Here is a 24,684-nt window from a genome sequence, read left to right as displayed (position 1 = left end):
TTTCTGTAATATATGACAGTTCAGAATTTAATAAATATTGCTTTTGTAGAAAAGTTGGCTGGGGCACATTTGTTCCAGCCCATGACTTAATAAGTTAAAAATATTCTTCTACTAGGTGAAAGTTTATCAGAATTTGGTTTCATAGAAAAACTAATGAAAGTTTCTAACAGTCAGTATTTTATCTTTCAGGTGCACTGATAATATACTTACACATGCAATGTGTCATTTGACATTAGAGATCAACTTTGCCCTTACCAGTGTGGTCTTCAAGAACAAGGGTCTCTGGAAGACCATCAATGCTTTCCTTACTGGCTGGTGGATTGGCCACCTCAACATCCACTGCAAGAGACTCTAAATGTGCCAGTGCAGTCTGAAAAAGAAGTCACAGTTCCTTGTTAGAAAACACTTTAAAACAGTAATAAAAAACTATTTTTTAAGGTATCTTTCAAAATTATATGCATCACTATTCTCTTCTGCTCCAGTCCCCTGTCCTTTTTGTCTCCTCCCAAAAGGAACCACCATCACACCAAAACATCAAAAAACACACCAAAAAAAGCACCAAACTTTTCACAAGAACAACAAAAATCTATCTTGTCTCAATAATCGTCTACTTGCCCACCATTTTTGTATCTTCAGAAGAGTGGTTACCTCTTCCAACTTAGGAGTTCCTGTGTGCAATCAATAACATGAAAGAAAGTAAACACTTTTGGACAGGCTCAACCTTTGAAAGATAAGGTTACCAGATGATGTTAAAGGCATAGAAGCAAATAATGTATTCCTGAATGGCTATATCACTGGCATAGAATCAGCACACCCACATGACTAGTTCACTAATATTACTAGGTTATCTGGGATGTGAACTTTATTAGGGGTTCAATGTCTATATAAAGCTACTATTCTAACAAGGATGAAAGGAATAACAGATCATATGACCCCCTAGTATAATCCTTTTGTGGCTTGATTAGCCCTTCCGGCTACAATTAAATTAGAACTATAGGTGGGACTTCTATTCATGGAACCTAAAAGGGAGAAACCCAAATACTCATCAACAGATGAATGGATAAACAAAATGCGGTTGGTAAAGTATACAGTCAAATTCAGAGTATTATGACACTATAATGTGGTAATGTGTCAACTGCTTTATACTAGTATAAAGGTTAAAGGACAAGAGTTATCACTATAGCTACAATAACTTGTTAATGATATACAATATAAAAAGAGGTAAACTGTAACAACAAAAATATAAAAGGGAGGAATAAGAATAGAGTTTTTGTATGTAATATAAGTTTAGTTGTTATCAGTATAAAATACAGTGTTAAGATATTTTATGCAAGCCTCACTGTAACCACAAAGCACAAATCTATGTTAGATTCACAAATGATAAAGAGAAGGAAATCAAACAATACCACTATGGAAAATCGAGTCACAAAAGAAGGCAGCAAGAGAGGGAGAAAGGAAAAAGAGAACTACAAAACAGCTAGACAACAATTAATAAGATGGTATTAGTTAAGTCCTTACTTATCAATAATTATTGTAAATGTAAACGTACCAAATTCTCTAGGCAAAAGGTACAGAGTGGCTGGCTGGACTGAAAAAGCAAGACCCAACTATATGCTGCCTACAAGAGACCCACTTCAGCTTTAAGGACACACAGGCTCAAAGTAAAGGGATGGAAAAAGAAATTCCATGCAAATGGAAACCAAAGAGAGCAGGGGTAGCTACACTTGTATCAGAAAAAATAGACTTCAGGCCAAAAGTGGTAACAAGTGACAAAGAAGGTTATTTTTTAATGATAAAGGGTCAATTCATCAAGAGGATATAGTAATGACAAACATGCACCCAACAATAGAGAACCTAAGTATATTAAGCAAATAAAAGCAGATCTGAAGTGAGATTATACAACAATAAATAATAGTAGGGGACTTTAATACCTCACTTTAAAGAATGGATCACCCAGACAGAAAATGAAAAAGAAAACATCAGACCTGAAGTATACTTTAGATAAAACAGATCTAAGAATATACAGAAAATTCCATATAATAGCAACAGACTACACATTCTTCTCCAGTGCACACAAAACATTCTCCAGGATAGATCATATGACAGGTTACAAAACAAGTCTTAGCAAATTAAAGAAGACTGAAATCCTACCAACTCTCTTTCTGACCAAAATGGCAAGAAACAAAAAAATCAACAATAGAAAGAAAATGGGAAAATTTATAAATATGTGAAAATTAAACAACACACTCCTGAACAACCAATGGGTAAAAGAAGAAATAAAAAAATATCTTGAAACAAAAGCAAATGGAAACATGTCAAAACGTATAGGATGAAGCAAAAGCAGTTCTGAGAGGGAAGTTTATAGTAATAAATGCCTACATTAAAAAAAAAAAAATCTCAAATAAACAACCTAACTTTACACTTTAAGGAAAGAGAAAAAGAAGAAAAACAAAGTCAAAAGTTGGCAGAAAGAAATAACAAATACTAGAGCAGAAATAAATTAAATAGAAATCAGAAAAATAATATAAAATATCAAAACTAAGAACTGGTCTTTTGGAAAAAAAAAAAAAACACACCAAAATGATAAATCTTTTAGTTAGACTAAAAAAGAAAAGACTCAAATAAAATGAGAAATGAAAGAAGAGAGGTTACAACTGACACTACAAAAATAAAGGATCATAGGAGACTACCATGAATAATTATACACCAACAGATTGGATAACCCACAAGAAATGGATAGACTCCTAGAAACATACACAACATGCTGACATCAAGAAGAAATAGAAAATCTGAACAGACTAACATAAGTAAGACTATTCAATCAGTACTCAAAAATTTCCCAACAAAGAAAAGCCCAGGATCAGATGGTTTCCCTGGAAAATCCTATCAAACATTTAAAGAATTAAAGCCAATCCTTTCCAAGGTCTCAAACTCATTTTTTGAAGCCAGCATTATCTTGATGCCAAAGTCAGATTAGGACATAAGAAAGAAAATTACAGCCCAATAACCCTGATGAACATAGACGTAAAAATCCTCAACTAAATACTAGCAAGCTGAACTCAATAGCACATGAAAAGGATCATACACCACAATTAAGTGGGATTTATCCCTGGATGCAAGAAAGGCTGCAACATATGCAAATCAATAAATGTGATATACCACATTTATAGAATAAGAGATAAAAATCATATGATCATCTTAATATATACAGAAAAAAACATTTGACAAAACATCCTTCTTTCATGATAAAAGCTCTCAACAAATTAGGTATAGAAGAAATGTACCTCAACATAATTAAGGACCCATATATGACAAGACAAGAGCTAGTATCATAAGCAACAGTGAGAGGCTGAAAGCTTTTAAGATCAAGAACGCCCACTCTCACCACTCCTATTCAACACAGTACTGAAAGTCCTAGCCAGAGCAATCAGGCAAGAAAAGGAATAAAAAGCATCCAAATTGGAAAGGTGTATTTGTCTGCAGATGTCATCTTTTATACAGAAAATCCTAAGGACTCCACCAAAAAGCTGTTAGGACTAATCAACAAATTCAGGGAAGCTGTATGGTACAAAATCAAGATATAGAAATCAGTTGTGTTTCTACACATTAACAATGAAGTATCCGAAAAAGAGATAAAGAAAACAATTCCAATCACAATGCATCAAAAGCAATAAAATACTTAGGAATAAACTTAACCAAGAAGGTCAAAGATTCTGTTTACTGAAAATTGAAAGATGTAGGAGACTGAAGATATAATGGAAAGATATTCCATGTTAAGGAACTGGAAAAATTAAAATGTCCATACTACCCAAAGCAATCTACAGATTTAATGCAATTCCTATCAAAATTTCAATGGCATTTTTCAGAGAAATAGAAAAAAATCCTAAAATCTGTATGGAACCACTAAAGACCCTGAATGGCCAAAGCAAAGAACAAAGCTGGAGGCATCACTTTCTGATTTCAAACTGTGCTACAAAACTGTAGTAATCAAAAACAATTTGGTACTGGCATAAAAACAGACACACAGACCAGTGGAACAGAATCAAGAACCCAGAAATAAATCCTGGCATATATGGACAATTAACATTTTTGACAAGGGAGCCAGGAATATTCACTGGGAAAGGATACTGTCTTCAATAAATGATACTGGAAAAACCAGATCATCACATGCAGAAGGATAATTGCATGCATGAAACTGGACCTCTACCTTAACACCACTCACAAAAATTAACTCCAAATGGATTAAGGACTTAAACATAAGACCTGAAACCATAAAATTTCTAGAAGAAAACACTGGTGCTTGACACTGAGCTTGCCAATGATTTTTTGGGTATGACAACAAAAGCACAGCAACAATAACAAAAATAAGTGGACTACATTAAATTAAAAAGCTCTGCATGACAAAAGAAACCATTAACAAAATGAAAAGCTAAACTAGAGTGGAGGAAAATATTTGCAAATCATGTATCTGATAAGGCGTTGATATCTGAAACATATAAGGAACTCATACAACTCAGTAAAAAAAAAAAAAAAATTTAAAAATGGGTAGAGAAAATGAACATTTTCCCAAAGACGACATACAAATGAATAAGTACATGCAAAGATGCTCAACATCACTAATCATCAAAGAAATGCAAATCAAAATCACAATGAGGTATCACTTCACAACTGTTACAATGGCTATCACCAAAAAGAGAAGAAACAGCCAAGTGTTGGCAAAGATGTGGAGATAAGGGAACCCCTTGGGGACTGTTGGTGGGAATGTAAACTGGTACAGACAACAGTATAAAAGTTCCTCCAAAAATTAATAGGACTACCATATGATCCAACAATTTCACTTCTGAGTATATACCTAAAGAAAATGAAATCAGGATCTTGAAGAGGTATCTGCACTCTTATGTTCACTGCAGTATTATTCACAATAGCCAAGACAGAGAAACAACCTAAGTGTCCATCAACGGATGAATGGATAAAGATGAGGTACCTATATATACACACTGGAATATTATTCAGCCGTAAGAAAGGAAAAAAAAAATCCTAAGTGAAGTAAGTCAGACAGAGAACCTAAGTACCGTATCACGTAACTTACATGTGGAATCTGAAAAACCTGAACGCACAGAAACAGAGCAGAATGGTGAGGAGTAGGGGAAGCGGGGAGATGGTGGCCAAAGGGTACACACTTCCAGTTATAAGACGAATAAATTCTGGGGATCTAATGTATAACATGATGATATAATTAACAATACTATATTATATACCTGAAAGTTTCTGAGAGTAAAAGTCTTAAATGTTCTTACCACAAGAAAGAAATGGAAATTATGTGAGGTGATGGAGGTGTTAACTAACCCAAAGTGATAATCATTTTGCTCTATGTAAGTGTATCAAACCAACACTCTGTATACCTTAAACTTACACAATGTTATATGTCACTTATACCTCAATAAAGCTGAGAAAAATGTGGTATATACATACAATGAAATATTATTCAGCTTTCAAAAGGAAATTCTGACACATGCCACAATACAGATGAACCTCTAAAGCATTCGCTAAGTGAAATGAACTAGTCACAGAAGGATAAATACAGTATGATTCCACTTAAATGAGGTACCTAAAGTAGTAAAACTCACAGAGACGTAAAGTAGAATGGTGGTTGCCATGGGTTGGGGAGAGGAGGGAGTAGGGAGTTACTGTTTACTATGTACTTAACGCTACTTAACTGTACACTCAATAATGGTTAGAGGGATAAATTTTACATTATGTGTATGTTACCACAATAAAAAGCAAACTGGGCCTCCCATGTAGGAGGAGGATTCTGCCTGACGGTTAACATTGCCCTCTCTTGGATGGCAGACGTAACCTTTGGTATACTCTTCAGGATCTAGCCCAGATAATCTCACAATGAATTCTGTCTTTCCAAAAAGGATTTGAGATGACTTACAATAGAGGCTAGGGCCAAGGCCTAAGCAAAGTCAGAACTAAAAAAGGAGAAAGCAAAAAAGGTTCATCATAAGACTTAGTAAATATAGTTAATAATACTGAACACTAATTTGACTCTGAATTTGCAGAGACTGCAAAAAGAAAAACGGTGTGCCAGAAAAGGAATTACTGACTCATAGCTCCAAATTCACCTTTCATTTCTGTTCTGTTAAAACAGATCTGGGCCTTTTGAATATTTTTCTCTTGTTGGCCAGCATGACCTTAGGTTTTGTCAGTAGAGGGCTCTAGAGAGCTCTCACAGAAGGACTTTGCTTCTTGGTTCTAGTGGGCTTGCTGGCCAGGCCCTAGCAGCATTGTTAAGGGTTCCCTATCGTGGGCTTCTGCATCACAGATGACTTCTCCAGCACGAGGCTCCTCTAGTGTGAGTGGCTTCTCCAGCGCCTGGCTCCAAAAGCACATGCCATTTCTCCAGAGCCCGACCAATGCAGTGTAAGGTAGCCAGCAGCTTCCCCTGGCACCTATCTTGGGTGGCTTTGCAGCGGTGTGCTTCCAGTTAGTCACCTCCCTATAAACAGTTTCTCTAGCACTCCAGAGGGCAGATTTCCAGCAAGTACTGCCAGCAGAATCGCACAAGCACTTCTCCAAGAGCCATGGCTGTGCCCTCCCCAACAGTCTGGATCTCAGCCCGGGGCGGAGGTTGGGGTGGGGTGTGTGTGCTCTACCTCAGTCCTAAGATTATTCCGTAAAGCTGCTATTCCTGCTCCTGGCCAACAGGAATGGAATGTTATCAATCCAAAGCCTGATTACAAATAATCACATTAATCACAATCAAACTACCACTGCGATCCATTGCAATGAAGTGCAAAGTAATACATGTGTCTTGGGAGCCCAGGTGCCTGCCGCACTTGACCTTATGGCAATAATGACGACTATAAAATCTAATGTGGGATGGGATCCTTTAGAGTGCCCCTGCTCACATCCGAAGGTAAAAGACAAACCCGGGCCCATTAACTCTCAGAGCCAGGTACTGTATAAGAACCACAGTTTCCATGATAGCCCTAGAACATCTTATCTCTGAAAATCAAACACAAAATATAATTGTGTGAACTGCTGAATGAAAAGGAGAGTTTAATTCTGTCTTGTCAAGTTTCTCAAAAGTTGTGTCACTGATTGGTTCAATCAGGATTCTGATACTTAAAATGGGAACATCTGGTTGGACTCAGAGGAAACAGACTATTTTGAATTCCCAAGTCACTCAGAGCCTCCTTTTTTCAATAGTGCTTCTACGTACCCTCCACAGACCAGCTTTCCTCAACTTGAGAATCCTGTGATAATCTCGCTTGGAGTGTACATCTCGTATTACATCTATGCCCAACAGTGAAGTTATCAGAAAATGACAATATCCAAAAAAAAGGGCAGGATGACTGAGAACACATACTCTTCAGGAATGTAGGTTCGGGTCACTCCACCAAGTAAAGAATCCTAACCAGCTGAGATTCTTGCCGAAGGCAAGAAAACATGGAATGGGTTCCCGAAGAAGGAAACCACAGCTATCAATTATAGCCTGTGACCAAATATAAAAACAAGGACTAGTAGGTTTTGTGTATTTTCTGCTTGTTATGTGTTTACTTGTATCTGCTAACCATTTTCTTCTTCTCTCTCCTTCCCATTTTTATTTCATACAGCAGTTAACTTTACAATTTAATCTTTATGTAAGAGAATATTCAGTGTGCCTGACTGAATTTGTAGAGTAATTAATATTTAGTGATGGATATAATGACCCTTGGGAGTCTGTTCATCTGCTCATTCTTGAGAAAGGGTGAAAACTTCATTTTAAGAATAGCTATATCTCATTAGGTGGAATAGTCGCATTGCTGTTGAAGGGAGTTCAAATGTGTGTAGAAAGGTGTATATGGGATCCAGTTCCCATATACAGGTGTATATGGTTCTCCAGTTATCAATTACTGCTCCTCAAATCCAAATTCACTGTTTTTGCCAGCTCTGTGAAAATGGATTTGGGCTATTTAAGTATTTTCCTCTGATAGCTGTCACAACGTTAATTAAACTTTGTTCATCGAAGACGCTGCAGAGACACTGCAGAAGGAAAACGGCTTTGCTTCTCATCCCAGTGTGCCTGCTTGACATAGGCTTCCATGGCATGCGCGGTTTTCTCCAGCAGCAGACTTCTGCAATACCCACAGCTTCTCCAGCATCTAGCTCTTGTAATGCATGCTGCCAGCAGCGCTCGGTGGCCAGCAGCTTCCCCCAGCATCCACCCTGGACAATTCTGCAGCACAGTGCTTCCAGTTAGACATCTCCCTATAAATAACTTTCCCCGGCAGCACCCCAGGGCTGATTTCCAGCAAGTTCTGCCAGTGCAGCACTACAGTGACTTCTCTGCCACTCAGCAAGCCACAGCTGTGCCGTCTCCATCAAAGTGTGAATCCCAGCCCTGGAGTGGAGTGGGGATTCTTTCTTAGGCGATCTGAGCCTGACATGTGGTGGCCATTCCTTATATGTGCTTTTTCTATATTCTTTAGAAATATCTTTATTCCTTACTAAGTAAATCCTTGTTACTCTAATCCCCCAATTATAGTTAACAATTCTTTAAACTTTCCCATCAGGAAACAGAAAATGTAAAGTAATAGCCTATTACTTGTCCCTTCTTCCTCATATAACTATAATCACGAATCTCCTCCAATTCCCTGTGTACAGTCTCAAGACAGACTGTAAGAATTCATCTAATACCACACATTAAAAAAAGGGGGGGGATACTATTTATAGCAAGTTCCATTTTTGGTAGGATACTTACGCTTTGATACATGTTTGTCTCAATAGGTTCATTATTCCTTTCTGATGATTATCTGCACATTTGCAGTGCTAATACATACCTGGAATTTCACATATGTAAAAATAATTTATTGGCTTGGTACTGACAAATACTTAAGGTGATCTGGAGTCACTTATAAGCAACAAGAGTAAGAGAGACTGATTTAAAAACACTGCTATGAAAATCCATAAAAATACAAAAATCTATCTATACCTCAGGCAGTATATTTTCATAAGTTAGTCCAAGTGTTAGAAAGACAACAAGATGGACTAAATAGCACAACTGGAATATACTTAGGTTTAAAGTAGCATAATCTTTTGTCAGTACAAAATTTAGTTTTTAAAGAATAAAACAAAATTTAGCTTTGGAAGAATGAAGATTTATAACAAGTGATTTAATACTGATTTTGAATATCACTGAACCAGATTTGCTAGATGATTACCACCTGTTTGACTGATCTGATCTTTCAATACAGCCATTTATTGAGAGCTTACACTGCACCAGCTATTTTACTAAGTGCTTTAACATAATGTCACAATGATCCATAAGGTGAATTTTATTATTCCCAATTTGTAGATAAGGACCTGAAACTTATGGAGGTTAAATGAACGGTGCAAGGTCACAGAGCCTAAATGAATCTATCTAACTCAAAAGCACATGCTCTTACCTCATGTACTACTTTCCTAAAGCCGATAACCCAGTGTATATGAGGTGCTCTGTAAGTGTGTAAAGCCTTTCCAGAGGTCCATGGGCATGGAGAGTCTTAAGAGACTCAATTTCAATCCAGTTAACTTTCTTTTATAACCTTTCCTCAAACTGATCTGCCTAAAAATGTACCTGCATCAAAGTACCATGCTGGTTCTCAGTTACCATATTCCTTTTTATATTAACCTTTTCCTCACTTTATAAATAAAAGCATACTTCTTACCCAATCAAAGGGACAATCTGAAATACTGGGGTCAAACTGAAGTAATGACTGAGTAACATTTTTGTAGATAGGTTCCAGTCATCTGCTTTCAAAAAAAATTGGAGGATCTAGACAATCTGTCAAGTTGATGTGATTTTGGCAAATATCTCAGAAAAACTAAGTGACATTGCTATGGTAAACTCCTTCCATCCCCATCAATTTATTATGTGAACAAGGTTTCTCAAGCTTACATTCATAAAGATGAAAAACAAAATTGATGTTGAGCTATATCTCATTTTAGGAATAAATAGAATTCACTCATAAACATAATAAGGAAGGAAAAAAGTCTCCCTCTATCTCATTAAGAAATACATTTCTGGTCAAATTTTACTTTATGTTTCAATATTTATCAACATTTATAAATTTGTTTTTATTAACTGGATGCTACAAACAATTTTAACTCTAGGTCAATTTTTTTATATTTAAATTCTTTTTTTTTTTAAGATTTTTATTTATTCATTTGAGATACAGAAATACAGAGAGAGAGAGAGAGAGAGCATGAGCAGGGAGAGAGGCAGAGGGAGAGGGAGAAGCAGGCTCTTTGCTGAGCCAGGAGCCCGATGTGGGGCTCGATCCCAGGACCCCAGGATCATGACCTGAGCTGAAGGCAGACGCTTAACCATCTGAGCCACCCAGGCGCCCCTATATTTAAATTCTTGAACATGTTTTTATTGCAAAGAGGTATGACAGGGTAAACAATATTGTTTAGGGTTTATGCTAAAAAATTTTAGATGTCAACATAAATGTGCAAAGGGAAGTATTTTTTTCAAAACTGGTTCGGAGTAAAAAGCTTTATTATCATTGTATCAAACAGTTAAAGATCTTAAATATTTTGTCCTGTTCATATTCAAATTTGAAACAAGATATGAGGCAAATGTTTATTGTCAATATTTTCACCAAAAGCCTCTATCTGGAAAAACAGATCAGTCTGGTATTAGGAAAATAATAGAAATGAAAACAACCAGTGCTGCAAAGAGATCAGGCTGCTTGAGAAAAAAACAAACAAAAGCACACAGTTTGTCTTATTAGTTGTTTTTGTTTCATTTAAAGAACGTTGTTAAATATTATAAATTATTTCAGCTTCATTTTTCAAAATGATTGAATAACTGAATACTAGACACAGAAAAGTAGATTTCTAGAGAGTGATAAGAAGATGGAACTGTACCGATTGTCAACTGAATTCAAATAAAATAAAGCAGAGCACTAAATCTGAGGAAGCTGCTAAGCTGTAGTGAAAGGAGACACTTAGCAGCCCATTAGTTAGATGCAGGAGGATAGATGGGTCAGAATGACCTGTCACTGGGTTCCCGAAGAGCAGCAGCCAACACTGCGGGGACTCTAAGTTTTGCCCACTCTGCTAGTGCCTTTACACAGTATGACATACCCCACCCACCCAACCAATCTTTCTGCTAGAAGCCAATCAAATGTCACATTTCCTACTGGTAACAAATAATGAAACTTCTATTTTAATTCTCAAAATTTCTTTTTAAAGATATCTCTATACTGTAGGAGATCATAAACCACTAGCATACTAATGGGAAAAACTGTGTAAGCACTGTGAAACCAGACTCTAGGATGTATATATTCCATTGTGGTCACTTAAAATTTAATTGAACTCAAGGAAGTTAGTGATCCTTCATCTTTATATATTATATGTCTGATACAAGCTATCACACTGTGTCACTATTTCATGTGTCGGAATTTAGTAAGGCAAGGAATAATCTGGGAAAAGTCCTAAGTGTATTGTCTTATGATGTTCTTTCTGACTTTTCTCCTAGTATACAGTATTGCTGCTATGGTTACTTTAAAAAAAAGATACACCAAACAAAGCATATAACTGATCAAAGTTCTCCATGGAAGATTACACACATGTAAAAAAAGTGATGTCAAAGCAAAGCTACCTTAAGTGTGTGTATGTGTAGACAGATAGGTCGTTCTACCTACCTACCTACCTACTGTCTAATTTATGAATCTAAACTGGACTTTCTAACCCAGAAAATTTCAAGATAAAATGCTGTTATAATGTCCCTGAAAGTTCTCTCATTCATTTTTGTTCTCTTACTTTTGACTCATTCAGTTATTTTTCTACTTTGGAAATCATTTCAGAAATATAACTTCAAGAGGGGCGCCTGGGTGGCTCAGTCGTTAAGTGTCTGCCTTCGGCTCAGGTCATGATCCCAGGGTCCTGGGATCGAGCCCCGCATCGGGCTCCCTGCATAGCGGGAAGCCTGCTTCTCCCTCTCCCACTCCCCCTGCTTGTGTTCCCTCTCTCACTGTGTCTCTCTCTGTCAAATAAATAAATAAAATCTTTAAAAAAAAAAAAAAAAAGAAATATAACTTCAAGAAAAGACGTCTAATAATGAAATCCACTAGTGCAGTGGAAGTTCCCAAACATGAAAAGTTTGGACTTCTGACCTTAGGCAAATACAAGTAAGCACTTGTGTTTTAGTCAAATAAGGAAAAGAAGGCGAGACAAAACTTCGTGCCACACTTATTCAAAAGTATTATGTATATGGAGATAATGGGAGTAAAATGTCTAACTTTGTTAAGCAGCAAGGTAGTATTTAGAAGCCATGAGGACAAAAAAAAAAAGAAAAGTGATTTGTAATATATCCTTAGAGATCTTCAATTTCATTTCATAAATACACCTGTGTGTGTATATAAAAAATACTCAGATTTACAGACCCAGATAATTCAATAAAGGAAAAGTGCATTTTCTAAATGTAAGCAAAACATTTTCTAATCCACACTAACTAGGAAATACTGCAAATTCTAGGCAAATTGGCAGAACGTCTAGAATAATTTATATACATATACTAGTGGCAATCACTATTCAGTCAATGTTATTGATGAAAAATTATTCACTCTTCTTAAAAGCAGTTAAAAAAAACCTTTAATTTTTATAATTTTGCATCCCACCAACTTATATATATGGGCATTAGAGAGAGTCACTAAAATACCTCCATAGCCTGGGCTAAGCGTTCTTCCAGTGCCATGTAGGTGAGGAACTGAGGATCCACATAAGAAATCGCTTCAGCAACTCCTAGTCCATCTGCAAAGCCGTCAAACAGGCTGAGGAAAAAAAAAAAACACAACAACCATGATTTGGGAAATCTTTATGAAGACATAATTATATTAGCAATTACCAATAAGCCAATAAACACAGTACAAGCAGAAAATGTTAAATATTTTAATGATAAAATATTTTAATATAAATCTTGTGTGGTGAGGGGCAGGAAGGACACAACAGGAAAGTGAAATACTAAGCATAAAGAGTTAGAATACCACTACCTGCCCAGGAAGCTGCCATACTCACGACACATTTACAGGAAAATTCTTATGATTCTAGTTCTAACGTGGGATTACTTAGGGCTGGGATAAAGGTAGTACTTTTTCCCTCCTAATTCTTTCCCATATATTTCCCCTTCTGTTCGTTTGAGTGCCAACCCAAATTTACATGAGAACATGGTAAAGACAATTACTGCATTTATTTCAATTCTACCATTAGTCAAAGCCTCTTTTTCTTCTCTCACCTTTTGTACTGCTTAATTACTTAGGCCCTAAAAATATTTTATTTTCTCAAGTCTTTCTATTCTCTTGAGAAGTAGGCCTCCTCCATCATTATTCAGATTGAAAAATATTTAGCTCTTAAGTGTTCATTTTTATTATTATTATTTTTTTTACTAAAGGACTGTAATCCCCTTGAAGAAAATAAGTTTTATTCTGTCCTAATCTCCTTCCTCCACCCCTAGACAGCCATAGATTCCTCATTTTCCTCTAGTCTTGGAAATAACCACATACTTCAAAATTTGGAAACCATAGTATGTCCTCAGTCCTCTTCTTTCTAATCTTGCCTCCTTGGAAATTATATTCAAGTCCATTTCCTCAGTTATCCTCTCTGTAAGTTAATTCCTAAACCTCCACCTAATTCCAAACATTCTTCAGCTCTTGACCTGTAGGTTTTTAGTTTTCTGTGGGGCACTTTACCTCGATTAACTCTCACCACCTCAAAACCAGTATCTCCAAAACTGAGCTTATTTTGTCTAACTAAAGGCAAATTTCTGTTGAATTGTGTTCCTATGAGAAGTCGAGTACAGTCAGGAACATCCGGTTATACAAACTAGCTCAAAACAATTTTGAAGTCAACTTTTGTGCCATCATTAAAATTACAAATCTATTGCCAAAATATACAAAAGTATTCTTAGGAAGATTAAAGCTCAGTAGTATGTAACAATTAGCAGACACCACATAGTACAAAGGAACATTCTCATATAACCACAGATTTTAAAATTAAAATTTAAACTACAAATTAGTGAATCCAACCTCCCTTGCAACACTAGAACTCCTTCACTTAGCAGTGAGATACAGTGCAAAGAGGAAGAGCCCCGGAGTCATAAAACAGGGATTTAACTCCACATTTAACCGAGTCATAGTTAAACAATGTGAAAAATGTGTTTAACTGTTACTCTGTTTCTTCATCTATAAAACAAATTAGGGGCACTTGGGTGGCTCAGATGGTTAGGCGTCTGCCTTCGGCTCAGGTCATGATTCCAGGGTCCTGGGATCAAGCCCCGCATCGGGCTTTCTGCTCAGCAGGGAGCCTGCTTCTCCCTCTCCCTCTGTCTCCCCCCTGCTCATGCTCTCTCTCTCTCCCCGTATCTCTGTGTCTCAAATGAATAAATAAAATCTTTAAAAAAAAAAAAAAAACTTAAATGAGTCGATGCATGATGCCTACACATGCCTGGCACAGAGATGGCACCAGAGCAGGCATTCAAGAAACAGAACCAGTTCCTCCATGTGGAAGAGACACTGCTTTCTGGGATGGTACCTGCCAGTGTGGAAGAGCCCTGTCAGAAGTCTGACTTACGTGAAGTAAGTGCTCTAGTTCTGCCTGCTGAAGCAACACAAACTATGTCCACAAAACTTCAAATGGTTAGAGTCAACCATCTCCTATTCTTTTCTTCTCTAGACTAAACTAAGCTAGACATTCAAAGCAGAGTATCTGCTTGTAAATTTGGTCACTGCAAAATAACCAGCTAATATTAAAAATTCTAATATCATCCATCTGGCAATCACCATGTAATGTGTTTCAGACAAAAAAATCACTAATGATACTAAAACTAGTAGATGGAAGTTTGATAGTTTGAGAAGAAACAGGTTATTTACATAGTCTCAAAGTATTTTCCCACTAGATGCTTATTATTTGTCTAAAAATATGGCAACTGTATAGTGAAGAAATCTGAAAGATAACACCTTAACCAATTGATCAGAATTAAAATCACCAGTAATGGGACAATTTGGCATTACGTGCGTTCTGATATGAACTAAGAAAAACAAAATATCATTTCTATGTGTTCCTGCTGAAAATCTGTAACTTGAATCTAATCATAACATCAAATCTAAACTAAGAGACATTCTACAAAATAAATGGCCTATACTTTTCAAAAATGCCAAGGTTATGAAAGACAAAAACTGAGGAAATGTTCCAGATTAAAAGTGATTAAAGAAATATGTTAAGCAAGAACAATGAGTGGTCTCAGTTGGACTAGAAAAAAATTCTCTAATGGCATTCATTAGTAGGACAACTATAGACATTTGAATAATGTCTGTAGATTAGAGAATAGTATTGTTATCAGTGTTAACTTCCTGATTTTGAAGATTTTACTTTCTTATATAAGAAAATGTTCTTGTTCTTCAGGACTTCATTCTAGACTACGGGTAAAGAGGCACCTTGTTTGCAACTTACTCATAAATGGTGGGGAAAAAAATATCATAAATAAAGAAAAAGAAAGGAAAGAGAGAATGATAATACAAATGTGGTAATTGTTAACATCTAGGAAATATTAGTGAAGAATATATGAAAATTCTTTGTATTATTTTTGCCACTTTTCTGTACGTTTGAAGTAATTTCAAACTTGTTTAAAAAATTCATGGTCATATCCACAGGGAATTAATTTCCCACAATCATATTAGGTTAATAATTATAACCCCAGTTTCTTACAGGAAAATAGAGAGGTCAAGTACTTACCCAAAAATAAATAAATGGTACAGTTGGGATTTGTCTAAATCCAAAATGAACTCCCATGACACTAGTTTATAAAATACTCTCCGGGTATTCTACAACACTTCTGTGACATCATCAAAACAAATAAATAAACTTTGATAGATAATTTTTTGTTTTCTTTTAAACTAAAATAAAGAATCAAAAAGCTTCAACTTTTTTTAAGTTGTGGTGAAACAACAAAAAAAGTATGTTAAATTTTGGCTTTAGAGATAAGAATTGCTGCTGTTTGCCATGGCTTTTTAGCTGTCAAAATGACGTTATTTTAATCTGAAAATCAAATCATATTTTTACTTTATCAACCTGTAGCGACTGCCACATAAATTAATATAGTACCACATAAGCAAATAATGAGATGATGCCGTATCTACAGAAAATTCAAAATAGTAACCTTCAAAATTCTGTCTTAAAGATCAATGCTAAAATGCTTTCCGTATTAAAAAAAAACAACTACTTTGACGCTTCCCAAATTTGGGAACAATCAGCAACATCTCTAAAATCTTAACACAACAGCCATGTCCAGAGACATCATCAATGAATTAGAACCAAAAATAAAGTTTTCAAGTTTAAAAATTATATTCAAGAAAGACCACAATTATTTCAAATTTTTATGTGGTACAACCTTTTTTGAAAGTTATTTAGAAATATATATCAAGATCTTAATAAATACCACTTATCTCAGTAATGTCACCTCTATTAAACGCCCTAAGGACATAACCTGAAGTACAGAACAAGTTATATGAGCAGAAAGGTTCACTGCACTATTTCAGTGGGGAAATGATCAATTAAATTTTAGTGCAACTATAGACTAGAGCATCTACATAATCGAGCTGTAAAAAATTATTTTCATAAAATTTTGAAAATGTGCAAAAGAAAATATTTCTTCATATTAAACCATAACTGCCTCCCAACATGCACAGATGATGCTAACTAAATCGACAATTCTGTCATCTGCTGAGCATTATGAGGAATGACTTTGCATAATGGAGACAGAAGACAGCAGCTTAACAAGGAGTTCAGAAAGAGGGTAACAGGCAGACAGAGAGAGGAGAGAAGAGATAGGAGCACCAAGATCAGCAAGACCAGGACCAGGGGAGCCACTGCTTTTCCAAAAAGTTTGGGAAACCAGAACATGGGTTTTGGAGCCAGCAATGTTTAAGATGGAATTACAGACTGTTTGTGTGGCTGTGATGAAACACCACTTCCTACTTCCACAAAATGGTCAATTTAAAGTCTGCTTTGCACATACAACTTTTTTCCCCTTGGGAAGTGAGAATAGGAAACGGTAAGGAGGATTTCAAGGAGATGCTGAGTTTCATATCTGGAACAATGTGGAGAAGCACAAAGAAGTAGCTACACACACAGAAAGAGACAGAGAAGATACAAAGGAGAACTCAAAAACATAAGTTCCAGAAATCTGCAGTTATCAGGGGATATGAATAAGTTTTTCTTATCTTTATTCTTCTAAATTTTCTGTAATGGAATTTTAACTAGAGAAAAACAAAACAAATTCTTAAAAATACATCTGTGTAGATATAGAAACAAATAGTACCAAGCCATATTTTCTCCAGAAAAAGTAACAAGAAGAGATCAGTTGGACCGTATATCCTCTCTACATCTCAGTTAACTAGCTGCTTCCGGAGGTCTGCTACACATTTGAAAGATAAATCTAACTATAAACCAAAACAATTAAATTCTGACCATTATATCATGAGACATAACAATTCTATAATCCACTTAATTTATAGGCTTCTTTTATTTGAAATTCATTATTCTTTGTCAGCATAAAGTAAACTGAATACTGTCAGCATTTCTGGGAAGATACAATTATATTTTCTGTATTTTGCATTCAGAGAAGGATAACTATATTCTTATGACTCTTCTGATTTAATCACAGGTTTTGAAATTCTTCAAGTAGATTTATTAAGGACTCTTTTTTTTTTTTTGAAAGATTATATGAAGGGCTATATTTAGCATATATAGCTAAATTTAAAAGTTGGAAACCTCAAACCATGAGTTTATAAATAACTAGGATATAAGGTGGGCTTCAAGAGAGCCAAAGGTCAAAGAGGAAAAGAGGTCACTGCCTGGAGTAAGTAGGAGGGAATCTATGTAGGAAGTGGCATCCAGAATGAGCTCTGAAGAGGAAGACTGACAGATGGGCAAATGAGAACACTTCTGAGAGATCCGAGATACAGTTTTCAAAATTTAGAATCATGAACAAATTCTATTCAATGAACAATTAACCATGGTAATAACACTGTGTTACATACCTCCAGTCCACATCCAAGTCTTCACTCACACTGGAGTCATCCTCAAGGTTATTGTTACCATCCAGCATGAAAGCTTCTGGCTGTGCAAATTCATTGGCAGGCTCATTTCCCTCATCACTGCTGCTTTCATTGACTTCATTGTACTGTAACCAAGGAATTTCTCCCTCTTCCAAGGATGTCTGTTCCCTAATACAAACATTTTAAGGGAAGAAAAAAATATTATTTTAAAACACATCACAAAATTATTCTCTAAAAAGAGTTCTATTTAGTGCAAATAGATTACTGAGTTCTAAACTCCTGGTACTTATATGATTCTAAAAGTCTGATCTCTTTAACTATAAAGTTATTTAAAAGGTAAGCAAATTTGCTATAAGGTCATATGTACGTAGAAATAGCTCCCAATTACATAAGGACCTATTTTTATTTTATTTTATTATGTTATGTTAGTCACCATACATCACATCATTAGTTTTTGATGTAGTGTTCCATGATTCATTGTTTGTGTATAACACCCAGTGCCCTCCATAAGGACCTATTTATTTGACATACAAATTACCTATGTTCTACATTTCCTCTTCGTGCAGAAGAAAAATAAGAAAAATTCATTCCAGACAATTTTAATTTTTTTTTTTTTTTTTAAAGATTTTATTTATTTATTTGAGACAGAGAGAATGAGAGAGAGAGCACATGAGAAGGGGGAGGGTCAGAGGGAGAAGCAGGCTCCCTGCAGAGCAGGGAGCCCGATGCGGGACTCGATCCAGGGACTCCAGGATCATGACCTGAGCCGAAGGCAGTCGCTTAACCAGCTGAGCCACCCAGGCGCCCCAGACAATTTTAATTTTTAAACACTGCTCTTGAGGGTGCCTGCACGGCTTAGTCAGTTAAGTGTCTGACTGTTGATTTCATCTCAGGTCAAGATCTCAGGATTGTGAGACTGAGCCCCACATTGGGCTCCTCGTGGAACCTGCTTAAGATTCTCTCTCTCTCCCCCTCCCCACACCCCCACATCCTCACTTCTGGTCATGTACGCTCTCAAATAAATAAATAAAATAAAATAAAATAAAATAAACACTGCTCTTGAGTAGTTTCCCTTCACAGTTAAAGTCCAAATTCTTCAGCCTGGCTGACAAATCCCTACACCATACATGCTTTCTCCTTGGCCGCCTTCTCCAACTGTTACCTCTCACCACTCTTCCCCTTATTCCTATTATTCCTTCTACCTTTGGAACACATGGAGAGCATTTCCACCTTGGGGCCATTTCCTCTACTTGAAATGTTCTTTCACCAGATTTTTGCACAGCTATTCCCTCTCCTTGATATTCAGGTCAAAGTCAGTGTCAGCTCCTCAGAAAGGCCTATCTTAACCACTCATTTTAAGTAGCTGTCCAGTCACCACATAACTCTGCTTATTTTCATTATAGAACTTACTTCTACTTATTTCTACTTATCATTTTCTTGTTTAATGTTAGTCTTTCTCCTACTAAAAATAAGCTCACAGAAACAGGGACAGACAAACAAGGAAAAGAAAAAAGCAGCATTTCAAAACAACAGAAAAAAGAATTATTCAGTAAATGATATTAGGACAACTGAGTATTCATCTAGAGGGAAGGAGGTTAAATTTCTATGTCGTTATTTACCCATTAACAAATTCCAAGTCTACATTTTAAAAATGCATGTGCACCCCACCACCACTTCTAAAACAATAAAAGTACTGGGAGAATCATGAGAGAAATTTTTACAAAAATCTCAGTGTCATTGTAAGTATGATGTAAAACCTAGAAGCCACAGACAAGACTATTAAATTACACAACTTACACATTAAAGAAAAGTCAAAACACCAGAAGTATGGACACAAAGATCAAACTAAGAAGAATTAATTATAATACATGAGCAACTAAATCAAGGCTGCAATGACTGAACCAAAGGTACTTTATGAATTTATAACTAAGAGAATTATACTGGTAGAATTTTCTTATTTATATTTATTTTATTTAACAGAAAATACTGTTTAGTATATCAAAAGGAGGTTAATTATTAGAGCATAGCTCTGACAAAGATGAATTTTAGTTTGGATTTTAAGAAGAAAAAATATTATGCAATAACATATATTTCAAGAGCACTTCTAATCAGAATTCTATTCATTCTAATATGCAAATTTAACCTTGGGGATAAGAACATTTATGAAAGAGATGTAGATGATGCCCACATATAAGAATCAACACATTTTAAAGACACAGAAATAGTATCTCTTTATACACCTAAACCCATAAATGTTTCTTTAATCTCAGATCCTAAGCAACACTTCAAAAATAACAGGTTTATAAGATTCAGTATCTAATATCGTCTAATAAAATCAGAGAAATTAGCATAACAAAACACGCTTAATTTGTTGAAGGTTTAATATCTAATATATAAAGATAGCGGATATTTTCTTTTCATGCATCATAATTAGGTCCAATGAAAAACAAAACCCAAAATGGATTTAAAATACAAGATCAAAAATTCCTAAGCAACAGTTCTTTGCTTATATCTTTATGAAAGCACTCACCATACTGTTTTATAACCTTTCTGGTGACTCACCTGTCTCCTCCCAGACTGGGAGCTTTCCAAAGGCATATAGTGCTGTCTCTCATCATTGTAGCTTCACCCCTTTGCAATAAGTGCTTAGCACTCAATAGGTACTCTTTCTATTTGTGTTGCAAATGTTAACAATAAATCCTTGAAAAACAATCTTAAAAAACAAATAATTTGGGGATTAAGCCTGGAATAGCCCTTGGAAATTTTTGTTATTTCTAATGTACTCCTATAAGAAATGCTTTTCTTTTTCCTATTATACACACATCAAAATGACTCAGTACTCTGTACTCAGATTTAGAACATAAAACTTAGATATACTGGTGAAAATGATTCAGTATAAGAAATAAATATGTTTTTTTAATTCAAAGAATAAAACTAAAATAAATTATTCTGAATATAAATAATTTATAACACATCATTAATACTCTTTATATAAGGAATTCTTGGCTACATATTTTGCTTTAACATTTGATTCTGTCTTTAATTACTCATAATAATGTAGTCATAGAAATAGAAAATAAGTAGTATATGGTATACACTTTCAATTAATTACCTAAAGTTCACATCATTTCATACCATTTAACACATAATTTACCAGGCTAGAAGAGTGGCACTGTGCTGGGCCAGAGTTGGCTTGATATTGTAACAAAAGGAATTTTGCTCTTTACAAAAAAAAAGAAGAAAAAAAGATTCTGAACAACAGGGTCAAAAGTATCTTTCATATTGTGAGCTAACAAAACAAATATCCTCATGGGAATGTAAGCATATAAGGTAAGTTTAAATGCTTCAGAAACCCTGAAAATATTTAAAGCAATATCTCAGTCTTCTCTCTCTCTCCTTATACCTACACATTTACACACATGCCAGACATACCATATGTAACATATTCACAAAAATTTAGACCTTCAATGTCCTTTCTTCATTTTGGTAATTCAAAAATTAATAAAATGCCATTATCATGTTACACAGTAATTTATGAGATTTAAAAAGACATATTATCTAATCATGTGTCCAAATGGTCAATTCTAAAAAAGGATTCCAGTAGATGGAAGATGTGGAAGCCTGTGCCTACCACAACCACCACTGAAGTCCCAGGTATTTCAACTGGGAAGGGAAATTGCCAAGTTGTCCTTTCCTTTTGAGCACTTCCAGCACAGCATGGAGGAAATGAATGCTGCTGCCACGAGGGGAAGCGGAAAATGCTTCAAAATGTACCTCCACAACCTACTCCCAGTGAAAATCCTAGAAGACCATCAGCATCATCAAATCTCTTGACTACAGGCTCTGCTTTAACTCAAATCTTCAGATAGACAGACTGATGTTCCCTTTATGATATATGATTAAAAATCCCCATTCTTCAATAAAAGAAACTAAATTTAATAACACGTGAATAGCAATATTAAAATTATCAAGATATATTAATAAGCCAATATGGAATATTTTAAAGAAATTTTCATTAAAAAGTTTTAGAATATGCTATTATATAACCATGCATCATAGAATTTTCTGAGAAATGAAGAAAATGAAAGTCAGACAAGTCAAATAAAACCTCTAAAATACTAACTACTCTGATTTTATATTCTGAGTGGTTTCTTTTAGCTAACTGATCAGCAATTTGAGTATCCATTATTTACAGCACAAAATTTCAACCTTTGGGTTAGTGCCAACATTTTAAAGGGCTGAGGCTTTCATGAAATAATCTATATTATAAGAAACTTCATAAAATCCTGGACAGCATAATAAGCATTCCTAATTAACTGGTATTTAATTAACTGGTTTTCATTTTATAAGTCAAGACACATGTTAAGTAGTTGCTAAGCTTGAGGGATAAGCTCATTTTTAATAATTCTAATTGTAGAGCAAATTTTTTAAGATTTCAAATCCCTATTTTGGAATTAAAGTACAAAGGAGAGTAAGTGAAATTCAAAATAAAAATCAAAAAAACTTCAAAAAGAATTACAGCTTATAAAATCAATGGTACCCTGTTCCATGTCATCCAGTCACAAAAGATGGAACCCAGCACCTCATTTGAAGAACTGTTTATTCTAATAAATTCAGTGTTAACAGGAAAAGCAAAATATTAAATTTTTATTAAAACATTTTAAGAATATTTATGTAAAAAGTTTGTAAAGTCACCAAAACAGCAGGAAAAACTTAAAAGAAAAATACACAAGTGTGAGATACTAATTTAAATTCAAAAATACTACTTTAAAATACTAATTTCAATACTGTCCAGCAATTATTCAATGTTTACCTAATAAGTTTGTTGTCTAGCTTTCTGAAAGCCTATTTCCCACCTTTTCTTCTTTCTTTCAATTTCACAATCGTCCTATCCTCCCCACTCAATATCTAGTAACAACAAGAATACTGAAGTCACCAACTCATCTTTTCTTCCCACTAGAGAACCTACGGACTTACCTACACTTGTACCTACCTACTACCTTCCCATTAGTTACAATGGAAGTCTCTGTTCCTAAAGGCCCTCTCCTTAGATGTGGATCCTAACCCTTCTCATCTTCTCAAGAACTTCACTTTATCTTTCCTCTAATTATTAGTCAGTTATTCTCCTCTGCAACATTCTATAAGCAAATAATCATGCTTCCAAGTTTTGGGGGGTGAGGACATTTTCCTAGGCCCAACATCCACCTGTGGCTCCTTCCCTTTGTGAAGAATTAGGTATGGTGACTGTCTCTACTCTCTCACCTTCAATTCCCTTTATTTTTTAATTTCTTTTTCCCCCCAAATGTAAAATATATACCATCTATTTAAGTTATAAAGCATATTCTATTTAACATTCATAAACCCACCACCCAAACCAGGAACTAGAATATTATCACTGACTAGCAAACACCTTATGCACCGCACCTATCTTACCCCTTGGCCTTGCCCTCCAGGGAAAAGTACTCTCTGGATGCCACTGTCATTCCATTGTTTTTTGAAACAATTTTTACTAGTTTTGTATACTTAAACAAGATATTTAAGTTCTGCTTGCTTTTAAGCTTTGTGAAACAGATATCATACACATTATTTTTCCAGAAACAGCTGTTTTCATTCAGCAACATATCTCTAAGATTCATTCATGTTTTTGCATGTAAGTGTGGCTGACGCATTCCCACTGCTGTATATACTCCATGTATGAATATACCACTAACTTTTCTCCTATGAATATTTGGGTAATATCCAGTTTTATAGCTTCCATGAAAAATACTGTGACGAACATTCTTGTACACAACTCCTGGGCCACATGGGGAGGTTTCTCCAGAGTACACACTTAAAAAGTGATACAGCTGATAGTCTACCATGCAAATGTTAAAATTATTACAAATTTCAGTGCATGTGACTTACTTCACACCTCAACAAGCATTTATATCCTCCAAAACACCTGATATTATCAAATCTCCTAGTGTTTGCTAATCTAATGGGTAGGTAAAAAATGATACCTCCTTGTGATCTTAATGTATACTCCCTTGATTACTAATGATCTAAGTACCTTTTGATATTTTTACTCACCATTAATATTTCCTCTTCAGTGAATTATCTGCTCAGTATTTTGAATATTTTGCAATTAGACGGTCAGTTTTTCTTCCTGATTTCTAGGAGTTCTTTATATCCCGCACATTAACAATTTATATTCTATAAATATATTCTACTAGTTTCTTTCCTTTTCATTTTCAGTTCCTCTTCTTTTTATGTCTTTTGTCCTTTATTATTTTCATATCATATCATTCCCACCAAGACCTCTACTACGATGGCTGCTGAAATGGTGGTATGAGCACCCTTGTCTTGCTCTTGATTTTAAGGGGGGAGGGTTTAATTCTTCATTATTGAAAATGATTACTACTGATTTTTTTTTTGTAGATACCTTTTATCAGGTCAAAGAAATTCTGTTCTGATCCTAGTTTCTACGTTTTTATCATGTTGAGGTATTGAACATTACTAAGTGATTTTTTTCCTATATCTACAGAATCTATCATATGAATTTTCTCCTGTATTCTGTTAATGTGGTGAATGACATTTACAGGTATTCTACATTAAAACA

The 24,684-nt window shown here is 35.2% G+C and overlaps 1 protein-coding gene across 1 annotated transcript in view; it reads right to left on the bottom strand.

The window, feature by feature from the left end:
* The window catches only part of PJA2 (praja ring finger ubiquitin ligase 2), a 71,035-nt gene that overhangs the window by 5,755 nt on the left and 40,596 nt on the right, over positions 1–24,684 (bottom strand). Inside the window, exons 6-8 of the mRNA XM_036123024.2 lie at positions 18,069–18,254; positions 12,695–12,806; positions 256–370 (exon numbers count right to left, since the gene is read on the bottom strand). Of these exons, the coding sequence (XP_035978917.2) occupies positions 256–370; positions 12,695–12,806; positions 18,069–18,254 (413 nt within the window). The remainder of the gene's footprint in view (positions 1–255; positions 371–12,694; positions 12,807–18,068; positions 18,255–24,684) is intronic.

The sequence above is a fragment of the Halichoerus grypus genome, chromosome 2 (genome assembly GCF_964656455.1).
Source record: "Halichoerus grypus chromosome 2, mHalGry1.hap1.1, whole genome shotgun sequence".
Lineage (NCBI taxonomy): Eukaryota > Metazoa > Chordata > Mammalia > Carnivora > Phocidae > Halichoerus > Halichoerus grypus.
This window is presented reverse-complemented; position numbering and strand designations above follow the sequence as displayed.